The sequence below is a fragment of the Pristiophorus japonicus genome, chromosome 21 (assembly GCF_044704955.1).
Source record: "Pristiophorus japonicus isolate sPriJap1 chromosome 21, sPriJap1.hap1, whole genome shotgun sequence".
Taxonomy (NCBI): domain Eukaryota; kingdom Metazoa; phylum Chordata; class Chondrichthyes; family Pristiophoridae; genus Pristiophorus; species Pristiophorus japonicus.
This window is the reverse complement of record NC_091997.1, coordinates 44,627,311-44,645,005: the sequence shown is the minus strand read 5'-3', so window position 1 is coordinate 44,645,005 and position 17,695 is coordinate 44,627,311. Positions and strand designations below refer to the sequence as shown.

Here is a 17,695-nt window from a genome sequence, read left to right as displayed (position 1 = left end):
GTTTCCAAATAGCCCAATGTATTGGTATACTCTTCCCACAAGCAAACTGGGATAACTTACAAATGCATCTGATCCTTTAATAGTTAAAAGATCAGCATTTCTCCCTACAAGGTAAGAGCTATTGAAAACATCAACACAATACAGTATAAAACCACAACATATTGTCAAAACTCACTGTATAACGAGTTACCTCCATACAGCCAGAAGTAAACAGCTCCAGGTTGAAATGAATTACAACAACAACTTACATTGACCAATTACATTGGCGTAAATCCAGTCCCTGGTTCAAGGCCCATTTAACGCTGGTATATCTTCACCAGGCTCGGGCTGTCAAATAAATTACCAACAGCACATTTTTAAATAGCTGATGAAATATTGCTATTTAGAGATTGCAGGTTGGAACAATTTCCATTACAGTCCAACATTCCTAACTGATAAACAATGTTAACATTTTCAAGTTGTGTTTATATGTAATTTCTTGACGAAAACATTCATAATTATTGGGGCATTTATTTGCTGACACCTTGCTGTGTGATCACAACCAGGAGAGGTTTATTGGGCTGGGATTGGAAATAAAGCAGATTTCAGTGATTACAGTACAGGGATGAACTGAGGACATGACATTATCACTCTTTGTTAAATACAATAGTGACAAATTCATTTGCATTCCTGGAATTCCTGTGCATTGAAGAGGGAGATTACACCATCACAGTTATAGAAAATTTATTTCAACCCCTGGCGTTTATTTTATAGAAAATAAATAGTAAATGTTAACGTGACAACATTATGAGGGAACTGGCTGGGAAAGTGACTGTGCCTATATGCATGAGCAAGCTGAATTAACAATCAAAATGACATGTCTGCTGTTTGCCCCATGGTTATTGATATTCTCCACTGATATTAATTCAGCTCCATCACACTCTCCAACTCAATGCTTTCTCCAGTCTGACTCCCTCAATGCCCAAACAAAACATTACTGAAATAGAAAATAAACTAAATTCTGTGTCAGTTTGATATTACCACAGGGGCACTGATGGTACCTGTTCAAATTTTGTCCGATATTGCTCCCATGAAACGCCTTGGAACATTTTATGATGTTAAAAGCGCCATATAAATGCGAGTTGTTGTTGATGTGCCCAGTATATTAGCTCATTTAATAAGCTGTTTTTTCTCTCTCAAATGAAAGGCTGTATCGGGGAGAGTTTCCAATAAACTCTAAGGCCAAAGTATTTTAGACTGAGCATTGCCAGACTCATCCCAAGACTGTGTCTATGAAGGGCATTGTATATTGTAATAATTAGCCAATATGGAACTCTAAAGGAAAATCTCCATATCATTTTAGTTTGATTTTGAGGTTTTGAGAATGGACGACTGCTGCGATTCCGAAGGGGGAAGGTTTTGCTGCAAGGGATTTCACTCTCCTAACTCCCTACTCAGCAGGACATGGCACTTTCATCTTCTTCCATCTGTTTCAACTTCCTCGAACAACACACAAAATTTCTATCCCGACTTATGCTGTGTTCGTTAAAAAAAAATCTTCATGTTTCTGCCACTCTGCAAGGCGACAGATGTCGGTACTGGAATTGGGGAATTTTGCCTTTTAGTTCAAAAGGATCATTCATCAGTCCTTTTCTCCCAAAAAATGGATTTCAAGACTTCACAAAATCTACAGCCTCCTTCCTCTGCGACTTTGTGGCTACAATATGTGGAGTGCTGGTGAAAGTTGTTTTTTTACATCAGGTCCTTTGATATACTCTAAATTGTAGAAAATTAATCCAGCTCTTTTAGTAAGCATGTCCTGACTAACGTTGAGGTTTTAAGTCCCTTTTGAAGTCCTTCCTTCAAGAAGCTGTACCCAATAAGTTTTCGTTCCTCCTGATACAAGTAGTAATGCCGAGACTGAGGAGTGTAGGACCGATGATGACTTAAATCGGGAGCTACAGGTCAGGTGGTGCAAACTTAGGCTTTTAAAAAAAAATAAAGAACTTGCATTTATATAGCGCCTTTCACCTCAGGACATCCCAAAGTGCTTTACAGCCAATGAAGTACTTTTTGACATGTAGACTCTGTTGTAACATAGGAAACACGTCAGCCAATTTGCGCACAGCGAGCTCCCACAAACAGCAATGAGATAATGGACAGATAATCCATTTTTAGTGATGTTATTTGAAGGATAAACATAGGCCAGGACTTTGACGAAATTTCCCATGGACTTCTTTGAACCTAAGAAGGGGGACAGAGCCTCGGATTAATGTCTCATCTGAAAGATGGCACCTCCCACAGTGCAGCATTTCCTCACTACTGCACTGGAATGTCAGCCTAGATATTGTGCTCAAGTCTCTGGAGTGGGACTTGAACTCACAACCTTCTGACTCACAGGCAAAAGTGCTACCACTGAGCCTCAAGCTCATGATAAGAGGGTCTGAAGTTTTAGTAGAGAATGAGTTAGGAGGATGCAGAAAGTGAGATTAGCAATTTAGCAGCAATTAGTATCAAATTGAGGCAGCTTTGTGCTGTGGAATCATGCACACTAAGGGCTGGATTGAGACAGTCGCATTTTACATATGACCTTTACATCTAGCAGATAGATGAGCCTTTCAACTCATCAGAGTGGGCTAGATGTGAAGCCAGGTCTGGGAGGCTAAGGACCAATTTCTAACCCAACCTCCTCACTTTGTGGCTTGAATGATTAGTGCCTCTGTGTTCAGTTAATGGAGGCTTGATTATATCCGAGCAAAGCAACATGCAGCAGACTTCTCGCCACTACCCAAGGGAAAGCACTTCACAAAATGGCCAGACCAAAATAAAGAGTGTTAATCTCAGTGTACACAATGCAGGTAAGATTTACGTGCTGCACACAACTTGGATTTGAAAATACGATGCATTTTTAAAAAATTGTAATTAGTGCTATTACGCTGCAGGAGTAAGAGTTTTACTATACATTTGTTTAAAATAGAAAGGTAGTTCTTCCAAAAGCTACAGCTAAATATTATCCATGCTCCCATTGTAGCTGCAGGATTTTATTCAAAATCAAGGAGATGGGCATCTTTTCCATTCTGTGTAAAAACCTTCTCTTAGATCTATGTCAGTTTAAGCAGTGGGAGCTTCGCACAAGACTGACTATGCTATTCGGGGCTACAAGACCGACAGAGGGTATCTGTTCCTCAGCTGCTGTGAATGTCTGTACTTTACATATTAAGAATCCAGTAGTTTAAGGTCCTGAACCCTGTAAGAGTACAACAGGATCACAATACAGCTGCCTTGGGTGGACGGATTGCTAACTCAAGCCCATGGATTGCGTACCAGATGGTAAACAATATCAGACACACAAGATACAATGAGGGCTGCGACCTTTCGCTGCACTTTGGCTAACAGGTTGCTTCTCTTATTTCCTTGGTGCAGTTATGGGGCCAGCTGGAGCAAGGCACTTTAAACACTGCTGGCTTTCTAGTGCTAGTCAGGTTCTAGTAGCTGCAGGCAGTAGCATCGTGCTTTCCTCAAATGCCGCTGTGCACGTGAGAATGTGTAACCACCCTCAGACTCACTGAGTCTGATTTTTAATTTGCGTCTTATTAGACTGAATGGGGGCAAAGAGTCAGACTCGCATTAGAAAGTATCAAAGGCAGTTCCGATGAGTATCATGATGTGCTTTGGTTACTGGGGCAGTCTTGATTCCAGGTGCTATACAGAAGTGGGTCCAAAGTTACGCCAGTCCCAAGCACCTATTATTTACTGGAGGCTTAACCGCTGAACCATAATGCAATTCAGATGGTCTACGTTCCAATTTCTGCACTACACTTACGGCACTACAGTGTAAACTTTGAAAAATCCTAGTGGGGCATAGATTGTGTGACTGCTTCTCACTCCTGATAAAATAAGGAACACATACATTGCAGGAATGCAGTTCATTCCAAAGCTTCATTTTTACTGTCTTCTTTGCCGATCCCTTCTTCCTGCATATATTCCCCATTTTCTCCTAGTCATTTCTTGATTGATGCTGGAAGCACGACATTGACTGCTCCTGCTTATGCCAGTCTAGAGTTAGCCAATAAGATATGTGAAAGCACTTTTCAGATCAACTTATTCTCAGGACTTCCTCTTCCTTTTTGTGGAGAATCACAGCTTTTAACCTGCATCCTTCTGCTCTATGGCAACTCTAGGTCAATCTCCTAAATGTCAAGGTGCTACTTTTCATGCGTGGTGATAAAATCTGATCAGTCCAAACAGTCCATGCAGACTGCAGTGATGTCTTGGGGCTGAGATGATTGGCCTCCAACAACCACTCATTGTATTTTGTGTATCTAATACCGTTACTACACTACATGGGCTTGAGTTAATAATCTGTCCACCCAAGTCAGCTGTATTCTCCAATCCTGGCCTCTTACGCATCCCCAATTTTAATCACTCCACCATTGGTGGTCGTGCATTCAGCTGCCTTGGCTCTAAGCTCTTAAATTCCCTCCCTAAACCTCTCTCTCTCCTCTTTAAGACATTTCTAAAAACTACCTCTTTGGTTACCTGTCCTAATATCTCCTTATGTGACTTGGTGGCAAATATTGTTTGGCAACGCTCCTATGAAGTACTTTGGGATACTTTACTATTTAATGGCGCTATATAAATGCAAGTTGTTGTTGTATTATGGTCATGTTGTATTCTTCCAGGGATCAGGACCCTGGACCGCTGGATTCTGCCAGGCTTGTTAATAACTGAGGAACATATTCCCTCCATCCAACTTGTAGCAGCAGTCTTGTGCAAAGCTCGCACTGCTTAAACTGACATAGATCGAAGTGAAGGTTTTTAGGGCAATGCGCAGAATGGAACGACCCCACCTCCTTGATTATGAACTGCAAACCACACAGATGTGATACATGTAGTTCTCACATGATGCAGTTAGATTTCTGATCAAGAATCCATTGTATCGCTAAGCCAAGAGTAGGACCACTGAGAGGATATTATTATGCAAAAGTAGTTTAACGATATACTGATAAGGTTCGCTGAGTACAACCGATTTAAGCGACATATATTGGTTTCACAACGGTATCCAGTTCACACTGCATCACCATGTTATCCTGCCCTGATTGCTGCTCAATTGAAGCAGAACTCTGCGCACGAGCCTCTGACAGCCAGCAACATTTCTAATTCAAGGGAAAAGCTGACAGGACAATTGGCTTCAACATTGAAAACAACCGGAATGCCAAGGCTTTTAAAAATCTACAATTAGCATTTCTTTCTAAATAATTGGTTTTCTAAAGATTGCAGAATGGATGAAATGGTGTGAACTTATTTCCCTTGAGAAAGTCTCACTTTAAACACCAAATGCCAAGCTGGTTCTAGGTGGGTTGCACCTTGCACTGCCCTGACACTGAGCCCACATTAGAGATGCAAGATGTGCAGTGTCATATAATTAAAGCCAAATCAACATCAGGCCAACCCTTTCTAGATTGGGACAATTACAATTCCTTTCAAAGTAGTTTTATTTAATATCTGTGCGGTTATTGTTTAAAGTTTGGAATGCTTTGAAAATCAGATATTACTAAACTGGTAAAAAAAAAGATACTGCTTACACCTGGTTTCACACCACATTCTATTAGTTTCAATTCAGTTGTACAAAGGATGTGCCACAGTTGCAGCGAGACATAAATAACTCAAGTTTCGCTCCTTCTCAGAAGACGTGAAGCTGTGAGACTCACAGTTAAAGACAGTTTTTTGTGCCTCATCACTGATTAGGTCATTTTCTCCTGAAACCACACATTCAACGTACAAATTACGGGATCATTTTTTTTTAAATTCAAAAAGCAACTTTGAATTATCTGGAATAGACTGTTTGCTACTGTTCAAGTTGATGGTTCTGACCAGAATTACTCAGAGTAGTTGCTAAACCATGAATTCAGCATGGAAAGGATGTGACTGGATGAGAGAATCCTATTCCATCCATTTGCTCGACCCAAAGAACTTGCTACATTGAACAAAACAATTGTTCAAGCCCGATTTAATTGTGGCAGGGTTTTGTGCAGATATCCGATAGCACCTTTATGTGAGCAGGTTTAGTGCAGCTCTGCTTTAGGTGCAGACGCCAACATGCTGCTAGTGGGTGTTGTGGTTCAGCCACTGATGCATCTGTCACAACTGTCATTGCAAAACATTTGCTCCTGCGGATGTTATCTGCTCATCATGCTGTCTGCAGCCTTTCACTGGTGCAGTGACCAAGGAACCACTTAGGAGCACAGCACCGAGTTCTCACGGATGTGAAGCAATTCTAGAATTGTTTCGATTTTCAGCCAGCGCTCAGATAACAGATTTGAGCATTTTAGATTTGTTTTCAGGTGGAGGGAAACAAATTCAGCATATTACACAAGTTCATTCTCTGAAGCAGTCAAAGGTTAGAAGCCAATGTCATAGGTCACATATCGGAGAGAGCACTCATATCAACACAGTGTTCTGTTTTACATTATTTTTCTATATATACATTGCGCTTCACTTTATTACCATTAATCCTGAATAACAATAGTGACTACACTTCAAGGATGTGAGGGACTTTTTCCTGCACCCTTCGGCTTGAAAAATATTTGCACCATAACTTGCTGGAAGTGCGAGCTTGTAACACTACAAAGGAGCCCTAGTAAAACTGAAGTCAAGGGGGAATCGGGGGAAAGCTCTCCAGCAAGGTGGTTGTGGTTGTTGGAGGCCATTCATCCTAATCTGGAGTTCCTCAGGGTAGCGTCCTTGGCCCGATCCTCTTCAGCTGCTTCATCAATGACTTCCCCTCCATCATATGGTCAAAGGTGGGGCTGCTCGTTAATGAAGCAGTCCATGGCCACATGCAGAAAGACCTAGAAAACATCCAGCCTTGGGCTGATAAGCAGCACATAACATTCGCACCACACAAGTGCCAGGTAATAATCACCTACAACAAGAAAGAACCTGTCATGTATGTAACCTTTATGTAACAATATTGCAACACTGTATATACATAAGAAATGCACACCTTGACCACAGGGGGTGAACTTGTGGGAGACACTCCTCACCTGGTCATCCAGGTATATAAAGGGAGGTCCCACGCAGGGTCAGCACTTCTTGGTCCTGGGAATAAAGGTTCAGGTTATGGAGTGACCTTGTCCACAGAATGTGCCTCGTGTGGATTTGTGGTATTGTGTAAGGACATTACACTAACTTCCTTTTCTTGACGTTCAATGACAGTATCATTGCCGAATCCCCCATCAACATCTTGGGGTCACCATTGACCAGAAACTGAACTAGACTAGCCACATACATGTCGTGGCTACAAGAGAAGATCAGAGTCAAGATATTCTACATCTAGTGACTCATCTAATGTCTTCCCAAAGGCTCTCCATCACCTACCAGGTACAAGTCAGGAGCACTTGCCTGGATGCGTGCAGCTGCAGCAACGTACAAATAGCCCCAGGATAAAGCAGTCCACTTGATTGGCACTTCATCTACTGGCCGAAACATTCACTTCCTCCATCACCAGCGTACCATGTCTGCAGTACTGTTTATAGGATGCATTCCAGCAAGTCTCCAAGGCTTCTTCGGCAGCGTCTCCAAGGGCAAGGTCAGCAGGTGCATGGGAACACCTTACCTTTAAGTTCCCTTGTAAGTCATACACCATCCTGACTTGGACATACATCGTTGTTCCTTCATCAGCGCTGGATCAAAATCCTGGAACTCCCTACCTATCATCATCATGGGAGTACCTTCAGCACACGAATTGCAGGAGGCAGCTCACCACCACCTTGAGGGCAACAAGGCATGGGCAATAAATGCCCACATTCCGAAAATGATAAAAGCACTAACTTTATCTGAAACAAATTCCTCATTTAAATTACATAAAAACAGTGGACTTTCATGTTTAAAAAAAAACACGACTTATCTATGGTGCAGAAATCTGAGAAATATTGAAAACTCCAATCTTAGACAATTTTATAACAGTTATAAAAATAGTAACTGACTCCACTGAGAACAATGGTCATCTCATAAGCACACCTGTACATGCTTGATTCACTGCAAAACAAAAGGAAGTTAGAAAGGCCTGAGGGTCAAAAGTGATATATCATACTGAGTCAAACATCACATATTACAACATGTCTTATAAATCACCTGGGAAGATCTGGAATCACCTGACAGCTCCTGACATCAATACCACAGGTAACCTTGCAGATTGCACTTCTGCAACATGTGGAATCAGAAGTCGGTGCACCCTTCTAAAATCAGAAGACGTACTGAGGAGTTTCCTATCGATGCCAACAGACCTGTTGTGCAGTTCCAGCATTTTCTATTTTTGTTTCACATTACCTGCATTCCCTGTGTTTTTTCTTGTCAGCACTGCACCAAGGATTTCCCCCATGACTGCCAAGATCCTAGTCCATGCTTTTATCATCTCCAGGCGCAACCTCTTTAACATTGAGTCAGCCGTGTCTCTTTGGCAGCCTTCTCGCCTGAGTCAGAAGGTTGTAGATTCAAGTCTCACCCCAGAGATTTGATCACAAAATCTAGGCTGACACTCCAGTGCGGTACTGAATTGTCGGAAGTGCCGTCTTTCAGATGAGACGGTAAACTGAGGCCTCATCTGCTCTCTCAGCTGGACGTAAAAGATCATGTGGCAATATTTCGAAGGAGAGCAGGGGAGTTCTCCCCAGATTCCTGGCCAAAATTTATCCTTCAATCAACATCACTAAAACAGATTATCTGGTCATTATTACATTGCTGTTTGTGGGAGCTTGCTGTGCGCAAATTGGCTGTGGTGTTTCCTACATTACAACAGTGACTGCACTGTGAAAAGTATTTCATTAGCTGTAAAGCGCTTTGGGATGTCCTGAGATCATGAAAGGCGCTATATAAATGCAAGTCTTTATTTTATTGTCGTTACCCAACTGTACAATTCAGAATTCATTCAAAGCTCTGTGGCCCATGTCCCTATCCAAAGTCCTAAGCACCCCACCCTCTCCAAGCTTCACTGGTACCTTGTACTCTAATGAATGGAATTCAAGATTCTAGTCCACGTTTGAAAATCCTCCATGACCTCCCCCCAGTCGACTTCATCAATCTCTCCTCCAGGCATATTTCAAAAAACTTGATATGTTTCAGTTCGTGAGTCACAGGTAAGATTACCTCTCGGCAGGAACTAATTTCACAACTACCCCTGTGTCTGTATAATAGCTCGACACATATCTCCCAACCTCATCTGTACAGATTCAACTAATAAAGATGAGAAGATCCTATCTTAGGGCCTCAAAGCAGTGTGGAATCTAATTATTGCCATTAGTCAGTTTCACTGGGGCTTGCTTTAGCTTTTTCCGATTAAGTAAGTTTCTGTTAGGACAGTTTAAATTAAAAGGAATCCCACAGAGAGCTTTAGCTAATAAGTTAATGCAGACACATAACAAGCAGGGACAGTCTTTGCTGAAGATTCAGCAAGGCAACCAATTTTGTTGGTTCTAGATTGGAAATTCAAGTTATGGGGAGCTATTCTTGTTAAAACTGAAGTCCAGCTAATTGAATAAGGTAATATGTGGATTCTTACGTAGCCAGAGTGAAAGAAAGGTATAAAAAAAAGGGGTGTTGGAATCGATACTTTATTCGACAAAGCTTGGCCAGCCAATCCCCTCGAGCACGAAACCTGTCACACGGTGAATTCCTTGCTACCTTGTACATCAAATATGATCCCAAGTTTATTAATAATAGTTATCATTTGTGTGTGATTAATAATAGTTATCATTGTATGCTAAATTCCTGGAAAAGCCAGGAAAAGCCTTTGAACTGTATTATCTTGTGGAATAACTTATAAGCCAAAACATCCATTCTGTAACAATTTGCCAAAATAAAAAGGAACTTTTAAAATTTGTGACCGATTAATCAATCAGAACTTTACTGTATCCTTCTATAAAGCATTTACCGCACAGAAACAGGCCATTCAGCCCCAAGGTCCATGCCAGTGTTCATGCTCCTCACGAGCTTCCTCCCACCCTTCTTCATCTAACCTCATCAACATATCCCTTTATTCCTTTCTCCCTCATGTGCTTATCTAACTTCCTCTTGAATGCATTTGTGTTAATCACCACAACCACTCCCTGGTAGTGAGTTCCACATTCTAACCGCTCTCTGGGTAAAGAAGTCTCTCCTGAATCCTTTTGGATTTATCAGTGACTGTCTTATATTTATGGCCCCTAGTTCTGGTCTCGCCCATAAGTGAAAACATCTCTACGTCTATCCTATTAAACCCTTTCATAATCTTGAAGACCTCAATCAGGTCACCCCTCAGCCTTCTCTTTTCGACAGCAAAGAGCCCCAGTCTGTTGCTTGATGCCTGTAGAATTGAGCATACAAAAGCCATGCTCATGAGAACAGTCTCTCTTGGTTTTGACTGCATCTCAGGAAGTGCTGCAATTTTTGGATTACTGATTTTGTCAACAACTACTGACACAGTCCATGTTTTTAATCCATTGAAAACTACCCAACAGCTGCTGCAACCAGCTGATCACCAACACTCACTTCAATCTCCTCATGTGCTTTTCATATGAGCTGGGCTCTTTCATTGTCACTGGTGTGTAACACCATTCTGCACAGGATGCCATTGAATACAATAATATTTACTTGCATACAACCTCACGTGTCCTGCTTCAAGCCATTTATATTTGTGTTCTGTTTTTCAATTTTACTATTTCCTGAAGGCAGTGGTCTATGCTGGGATATGGGTTCCCAGGCTGCCCTCTGGAACCACAACTGATCATTCTTCATTTGTGAGCCCAGAGAGCGAGTGCTGGCAAGCTATTCAACTGAGAAGGTGCCACGCGAAGCCCAGTGTGGTTCTCACCCAACACTCATGCATATTCCAGCAGCTACCTAAACCCTCATCCTTTTGTAAGCTACAGACTCGACTATTCCAATGCTCTCTTGGCCAGCCTCCCATCTTTCACCCCACTCTCTCCTAAAACTTGAGCTCATCTGTCTGTATTTTAATTTGCACCTAGTCCCGTTCACCCATTAACCCAGTGCTCGCTGACCTACATTGGCTCCCAGTCCACCAACTCTTAGTCTTTTCTTGTGTTCAAATCCTTCCATGGCCTCACCCCTCCCTATCTCTGTAAGCTTCTCTAGCCCTATAACCTTCAAAGAACTCTGTGTTCCTTCAATTCTGGCCTCTTGTGCATTCCCCTCTTCCTTCGCCCTAACTATAATCTTCCAAAGTTCTCTCAATTCAGGAACCATTTCTTTAGTTTGGAAAATTGCACATTATTCCGCTATTTAAGAAGGGTGAGAGAGGGAAAGCAGGGAATTATAGACCAGTTAGCTGAACATCTGTTGTCAGGAAATTATTTAAGTCTATAATTAAGGATAGGGTGCTTGAACACCTTGAGAACTTTCAGCTGATCAGAGAGCCAGCATGGATTTGTAATAGGCCATGCTTGACGAACCTGATTAACCGCTTCAAAAAATTAAAGTAGTGGACAGGGGAATGTCTATGGAAGTTATTTATATGGACATTCAGAAGGCATTTGATAAAATCCCTCAAAAGAGACTAAAGTTAAAGCCCATGGAATTGAAGGCAAATTATTGACCTGGTTAGGAAATTGGCTGAGTGGCAGGAGACAGGGAGTGGGGATAATGGGCTGGTACTTTAATTGGCAGGATGTGACTCGTGGTGTTCAGCAGGGATCTGTGCTGAGGCCTCAACTATTCATTATATTTATTGATGGGATAGAAAGCCACATGTCCAAATTTGCTGATGACACAAAGATAGGCAGCATTATAGGCAGTGTAGATGGAAGCAGAAAATCACAAAGGGATATCGATACATTAAGTGAATAGGCAAAACTGTGGCAAATGGACTTAAATGTAGGCAAATGTGAGGTCATCCAATTTGAACCTACAAGGATAGAACAGGATACTTATAAATGGTGAAAAGTTAAAAACAGTGGAGTCCAAAGAGACTTGGGGATCCAGATACATAGATCATTAAAATGTCATGAACACGTGCAGAAAATAATCAAAGAGGCTAATGGAATGCTGGCCTTTATATCTAGAGGACTAGAATACAAGGGGGTAGAAGTTATGCTACAGCTATACAAAGCCCTGGTTAGACCACACCTGGAGCACTGTGAGCAGTTCTGGGCACCACACCTTTGGAAGGCTATATTGGCCTTGGAGGGAGTGCAGCGTAGCTTTACCAGAATGATACCTGGATCCAAGGGTTAAATTACGAGGAGAGATTACAAAATTAGGGTTATATTCGCTAGAATTAAAAAAATTAAGGGATGATTTGATAGAGATTTTCAAGATATTAAGGGGAACAGATAGGGTAGATAGAGAGGAACTATTTCCACTGATTGGGGATTCTAGGACAAGGGTGGCATAATCTAAAAATTAAAGCCAGACCTTTTAGGAGTGAAATTAGGAAACACTTCTAAACACAAAGGGTGATAGAAGTTTGAAGCTCTCTTCAGCAAACAGCAATTGATGCTAGATCGATTGTTAATTTTAAATATGAGATTGATAGATTTTTGTTAACCAAAAGTATTAAGGGAGATGGGGCAAAGGCAGGTAATATGGAGATAGGTCACAGATCATCCATTGGGGGGGGGGGGGGGGGAGGTAAATGGCCTACTCCTGCTCCTATGTTCGCCCCTTCATTGGTGGCCATGCCCTCCCTAAACCTCTTCGCCTGTCCATCCTCCTTTAAGATGTTCCTTAAAACCTACCTCTTTGTTTAAGGTTTAGGTCACCTGTCCTAATATCTCCTTCTTTGGCTCGGTATCAATTTTTGTCAGATAACGCTCCTGTGATGCGCCTTGGGATATTTTACTATGTTAAAGGCGTTATATAAATGTTCTGGTAGTACAAGTGACTGGATAGTGATTAGAAGCAGGAACCCAGGCTGATTTTTCCTATTCCAAGCCCAGGCTAGTGCCAAGGCTAAATATAGAGGCGTTTTCTGCAGGCCCAACCGAGAGCAGCAAGCCTATCACAGACCAGGGATTGAATCTGGGACCATTGTATTTCACGTCGCTCAGTAACTTGTGCTTTATTTGTCCTATGAACTATCTTAAACGTGTACACATTCGATCTGCAAGTGATGGTGATGAATTGCAGCCAGCAGAAGTTGCAGATGCAAATGTCGCTAAAATGAGCAGAACACTATTTATATCACAGCCTGCTTTAGCAATGGGCACATTTTCTGGAATTCATTTGAATATAACCATTTAGAATTATCATGAATACACCAATTGCAAAAGGTACTCGCACAAAAGTGGATGAGCAATTTTTTTTGAAGGACATCCTTATATAAAGTATGGAACAAGAAAAGGCCATTTAGCTCATGAAGCCCTTTCCTTCCATAGACTGTACAATCTACCCTACTTACTTAAAACTGAGGGGAAAGTTCTGCATAAACACTTGATTCCAAAGGTAAATAAAACTAAATATTCATCCATATGTTTCCATTACTCAACCCAAACTTACTTCTCTCAACAGAAACAATCTTCCCTCCTTATTCAGCCCCCAACGCAGGAAACATCTGCTCTGTATACACCTATCCATATAATCTCCAAACCAGTGTCTTTATCGCAGTACAATTGCCTTTGCTCAGGATCTGTTCAACATATTCACTACTCAGAGACACAAGGCTCTCTTCTAAGTTCTATTCATACTTGAGGCTTGTTCATTTTAAATCAGTGCCCTCTAATTCTGTGCTTACTGTGCCTTAGTCATTATGGTATAACTTGTTCATGAGTTTCACCGACACTTCACAGATAATCCCAAGTGGACAGAAAGTGCTGAGCTGATACTTTTTTTACTCTTGCTAATGGACTAAACCCTAGGGCCCTGGAGCAAATTTTTTTTTTAAAGATATTGTAAGCCCATTGCTCACTTCCTGTGTCTGTTCCGGGTATATGTCGGTAGTTCTCAGTCTGTCTCTGTCCTTGCATCTCTCTCTCCCTGTATGAAATTGTCTGCACTGAACAACTGGCTTTGAGCTTAGACCATGAGGTGAGCTGCAAAGGAGCTGTAGCTGCCACGATAGAGGGCTGAGATGCCAGTCATTCTCACTAGGTCCTGTCCAAACACAGACTTATGTCGGGCTGGACTCAAAAGCTGATGCTTTCAGGCTCAGCACGATTTACAGTATTTTGGATCCACAATGATTTACATTCGGCTTTGGGCCAAGGTCTGGCACCATTTCTCACCTCTGCTGCTGCCAAGGAGAGAGAAAGCAGACAGATGTACAGGGTGAGATGTACTGACTCACACAGGGACAGAGAGAAGCGCAGACTCACACAGGGACAGTGAGAAGCGCAGACCCACACAGGGACAGTGAGAAGCGCAGACCCACACAGGGACAGTGAGAAGCGCAGAACCACACAGGGCCAGAGAGAAGCGCAGAACCACACAGTGACAGTGAGAAGCGCAGACCCACACAGGGACAGAGAGAAGCGCAGACCCACACAGGGACAGAGAGAAGCGCAGACCCACACAGGGACAGAGTGAAGCGCAGACCCACACAGGGACAGAGAGAAGCGCAGACCCACACAGGGACAGAGAGAAGCGCAGACCCACACAGGGACAGAGAGAAGCGCAGACCCACACAGGGACAGAGAGAAGCGCAGACCCACACAGGGACAGAGAGAAGCGCAGACCCACACAGGGACAGAGAGAAGCGCAGACCCACACAGGAGCAGAGAGAAGCGCAGACCCACACAGGGACAGAGAGAAGCGCAGACCCACACAGGGACAGTGAGAAGCGCAGACCCACACAGGGACAGAGAGAAGCGCAGACCCACACAGGAGCAGAGAGAAGCGCAGACCCACACAGGGACAGAGAGAAGCGCAGACCCACACAGGGACAGAGAGAAGCGCAGACCCACACAGGGACAGAGAGAAGCGCAGACCCACACAGGGACAGAGTGAAGCGCAGACCCACACAGGGACAGAGAGAAGCGCAGACCCACACAGGGACAGAGAGAAGCGCAGACCCACACAGGGACAGAGAGAAGCGCAGACCCACACAGGGACAGTGAGAAGCGCAGACCCACACAGGGACAGAGAGAAGCGCAGACCCACACAGGAGCAGAGAGAAGCGCAGACCCACACAGGGACAGAGAGAAGCGCAGACCCACACAGGGACAGTGAGAAGCGCAGACCCACACAGGGACAGAGAGAAGCGCAGACCCACACAGGGACAGAGAGAAGCGCAGACCCACACAGGGACAGAGAGAAGCGCAGACCCACACAGGGACAGAGAGAAGCGCAGACCCACACAGGGACAGAGAGAAGCGCAGACCCACACAGGGACAGAGAGAAGCGCAGACCCACACAGGGACAGAGAGAAGCGCAGACCCACACAGGAGCAGAGAGAAGCGCAGACCCACACAGGGACAGAGAGAAGCGCAGACCCACACAGGGACAGTGAGAAGCGCAGACCCACACAGGGACAGAGAGAAGCGCAGACCCACACAGGGACAGTGAGAAGCGCAGACCCACACAGGGACAGAGAGAAGCGCAGACCCACACAGGAGCAGAGAGAAGCGCAGACCCACACAGGGACAGAGAGAAGCGCAGACCCACACAGGGACAGAGAGAAGCGCAGACCCACACAGGGACAGAGAGAAGCGCAGACCCACACAGGGACAGAGTGAAGCGCAGACCCACACAGGGACAGAGAGAAGCGCAGACCCACACAGGGACAGAGAGAAGCGCAGACCCACACAGGGACAGAGAGAAGCGCAGACCCACACAGGGACAGTGAGAAGCGCAGACCCACACAGGGACAGAGAGAAGCGCAGACCCACACAGGAGCAGAGAGAAGCGCAGACCCACACAGGGACAGAGAGAAGCGCAGACCCACACAGGGACAGTGAGAAGCGCAGACCCACACAGGGACAGAGAGAAGCGCAGACCCACACAGGGACAGAGAGAAGCGCAGACCCACACAGGGACAGAGAGAAGCGCAGACCCACACAGGGACAGAGAGAAGCGCAGACCCACACAGGGACAGAGAGAAGAGTGCTACTATGGGTTAAGGATGACACTTAAAAAGAAAAACCACTGTCACTATAAAGACTTGTATTCCCCCTTAACCCCATGGGTAATGGGACCATAGCACTGAATTACACATGAAGAATGGATACTTTGGCAAGGTGCTGGTGGGCAGCTGGAACTTGTGGAGATGCACCTCAGCAAGGGCCAGAAACCTCAGTAGAGGTCAGGGGGAGGAGGAGGGGAAGGAAGAAAAGGAGAGAGGAGAAAATGGGATGGGATGGAATGGAATATATATGCCTATTTCAATATCTGTCCAGTCAACACAATGCTGCATTCAAAAATGTTTAATTTTTAATGCAAAGGGTTTGCAAAGTAAGGAAATGAATATTTGTAACAGCTTGCATGTTAGTTAACTACATGGTGTGGCCCTTAATTAGCTATGGATTTGTGCACTCATCTGTAGACAGTCCAAAGTGTCATTACTGCAAGCTGCTTGTCTGACCAAATCAGGCTGAGCATATACTGAGCACGAGTTCAGTAGTCACAGTGACCCTTGCTCACCCTAGGCATCGGGTTTTATAATGATTTAGGAACTGAACCTCTCGTCTCTTCGAAGCGATATTGTGTTAGCGGGTTGAGTTTGCCACAGCTACATCAGAAGTCCTACACATACTCTAGTCAAATGAAAATAAGAACAAAGAAAGCCCTGACTGCAGTCATCTGAAATGCTGTATCCATCATTCAAAAGGGATGCATTGACAGGCGAGTGTTTCATGGGTCGATTCAGCCACTATGATTCAAGTTAAGAAAACTCAGCCTGCTGCAGCTCAAACATTTCACCAGGTACTTTACCAACAGGACTCTCCTAACTGACAACAGCAATAACGACTTACCTTTATATAGCATCTCTAATGTTGAAAAACATCCCATGGTGTTTCACAGAGGCATCAGGAATAATGAATGCCAAGCCAAAGGAAGAAAGATTTGGAAGAAGGACCAAAATCTTTGGTTTTAAGGGGAGCTTTAAAGGAGCAGAGGGAGGTGGAGAGGCAGATAAAGGTGCAACTGGTAACGGTGGGGCATAAGAATTGGAGGATGCACAAGAGGCTGGAGTCAGAGGAACAGGGAGTTGGGTAGGCAGGCTTTAGGGTTGGAGAAGGTGACAGAGATAGAGTCCATGGTAAGATTTAAACACAAAGATAGAATTTTAAATTTGAACACAAGGAGACAGGGATCTAATATAGATCATGGGCAAGCAGAACTTGGTGCAAGCTAGGATATGGGCAACAGAACTTAGAGGGTGGTGGGTGAGAGGCTGGCCAGCAGAGCACTGGGGCAATCGAGTCTGGAGGTGACAAAGACATGAATGAGGCTTTCAGCGGCAGATGGGCTGAGGCAAGAGAAAAAGTGGGTGATGGAAATAGGAGAAGATATGGGATTGGAAGCTCAACTTAGAGTTGAACTGGACATTGAGGTAGTCAATCATCTGTTTCAGCCCGAGACAATGGCCAGGGACAGGGATGGAGTTGGTACGGAATTTGTGACGGGGCGGAAGATGGCGGCTTTGTTCTAACCAATGTTTTGCTGGAGGAAATTATGCCTCATCCAACAATGGATGTCAAACAAGCAGTCTGATAACACAAAGATGTAGAGGGATGAGAGAGTTAGTGCAGAGGTGGAGCTAGGCACCATGAATGTAGGCTGA

General features: G+C 43.9%; 1 protein-coding gene across 3 annotated transcripts in view; it reads right to left on the bottom strand.

Moving 5' to 3' along the window:
- Nucleotides 1-17,695, bottom strand: part of LOC139233977 (unconventional myosin-Id-like) — a 671,189-nt gene that overhangs the window by 42,247 nt on the left and 611,247 nt on the right. Inside the window, exon 22 of one of the 3 annotated variants that reach the window (XM_070864718.1) lies at nt 249-327. The exons of the other annotated variants lie outside the window; for them this stretch is intronic. Coding sequence (XP_070720819.1) covers nt 297-327 — 31 coding nt within the window. The 3' untranslated portion in view covers nt 249-296. Of the gene's footprint in view, nt 1-248; nt 328-17,695 lie in introns of those variants that run through there. 3 annotated transcript variants of the gene reach the window in all.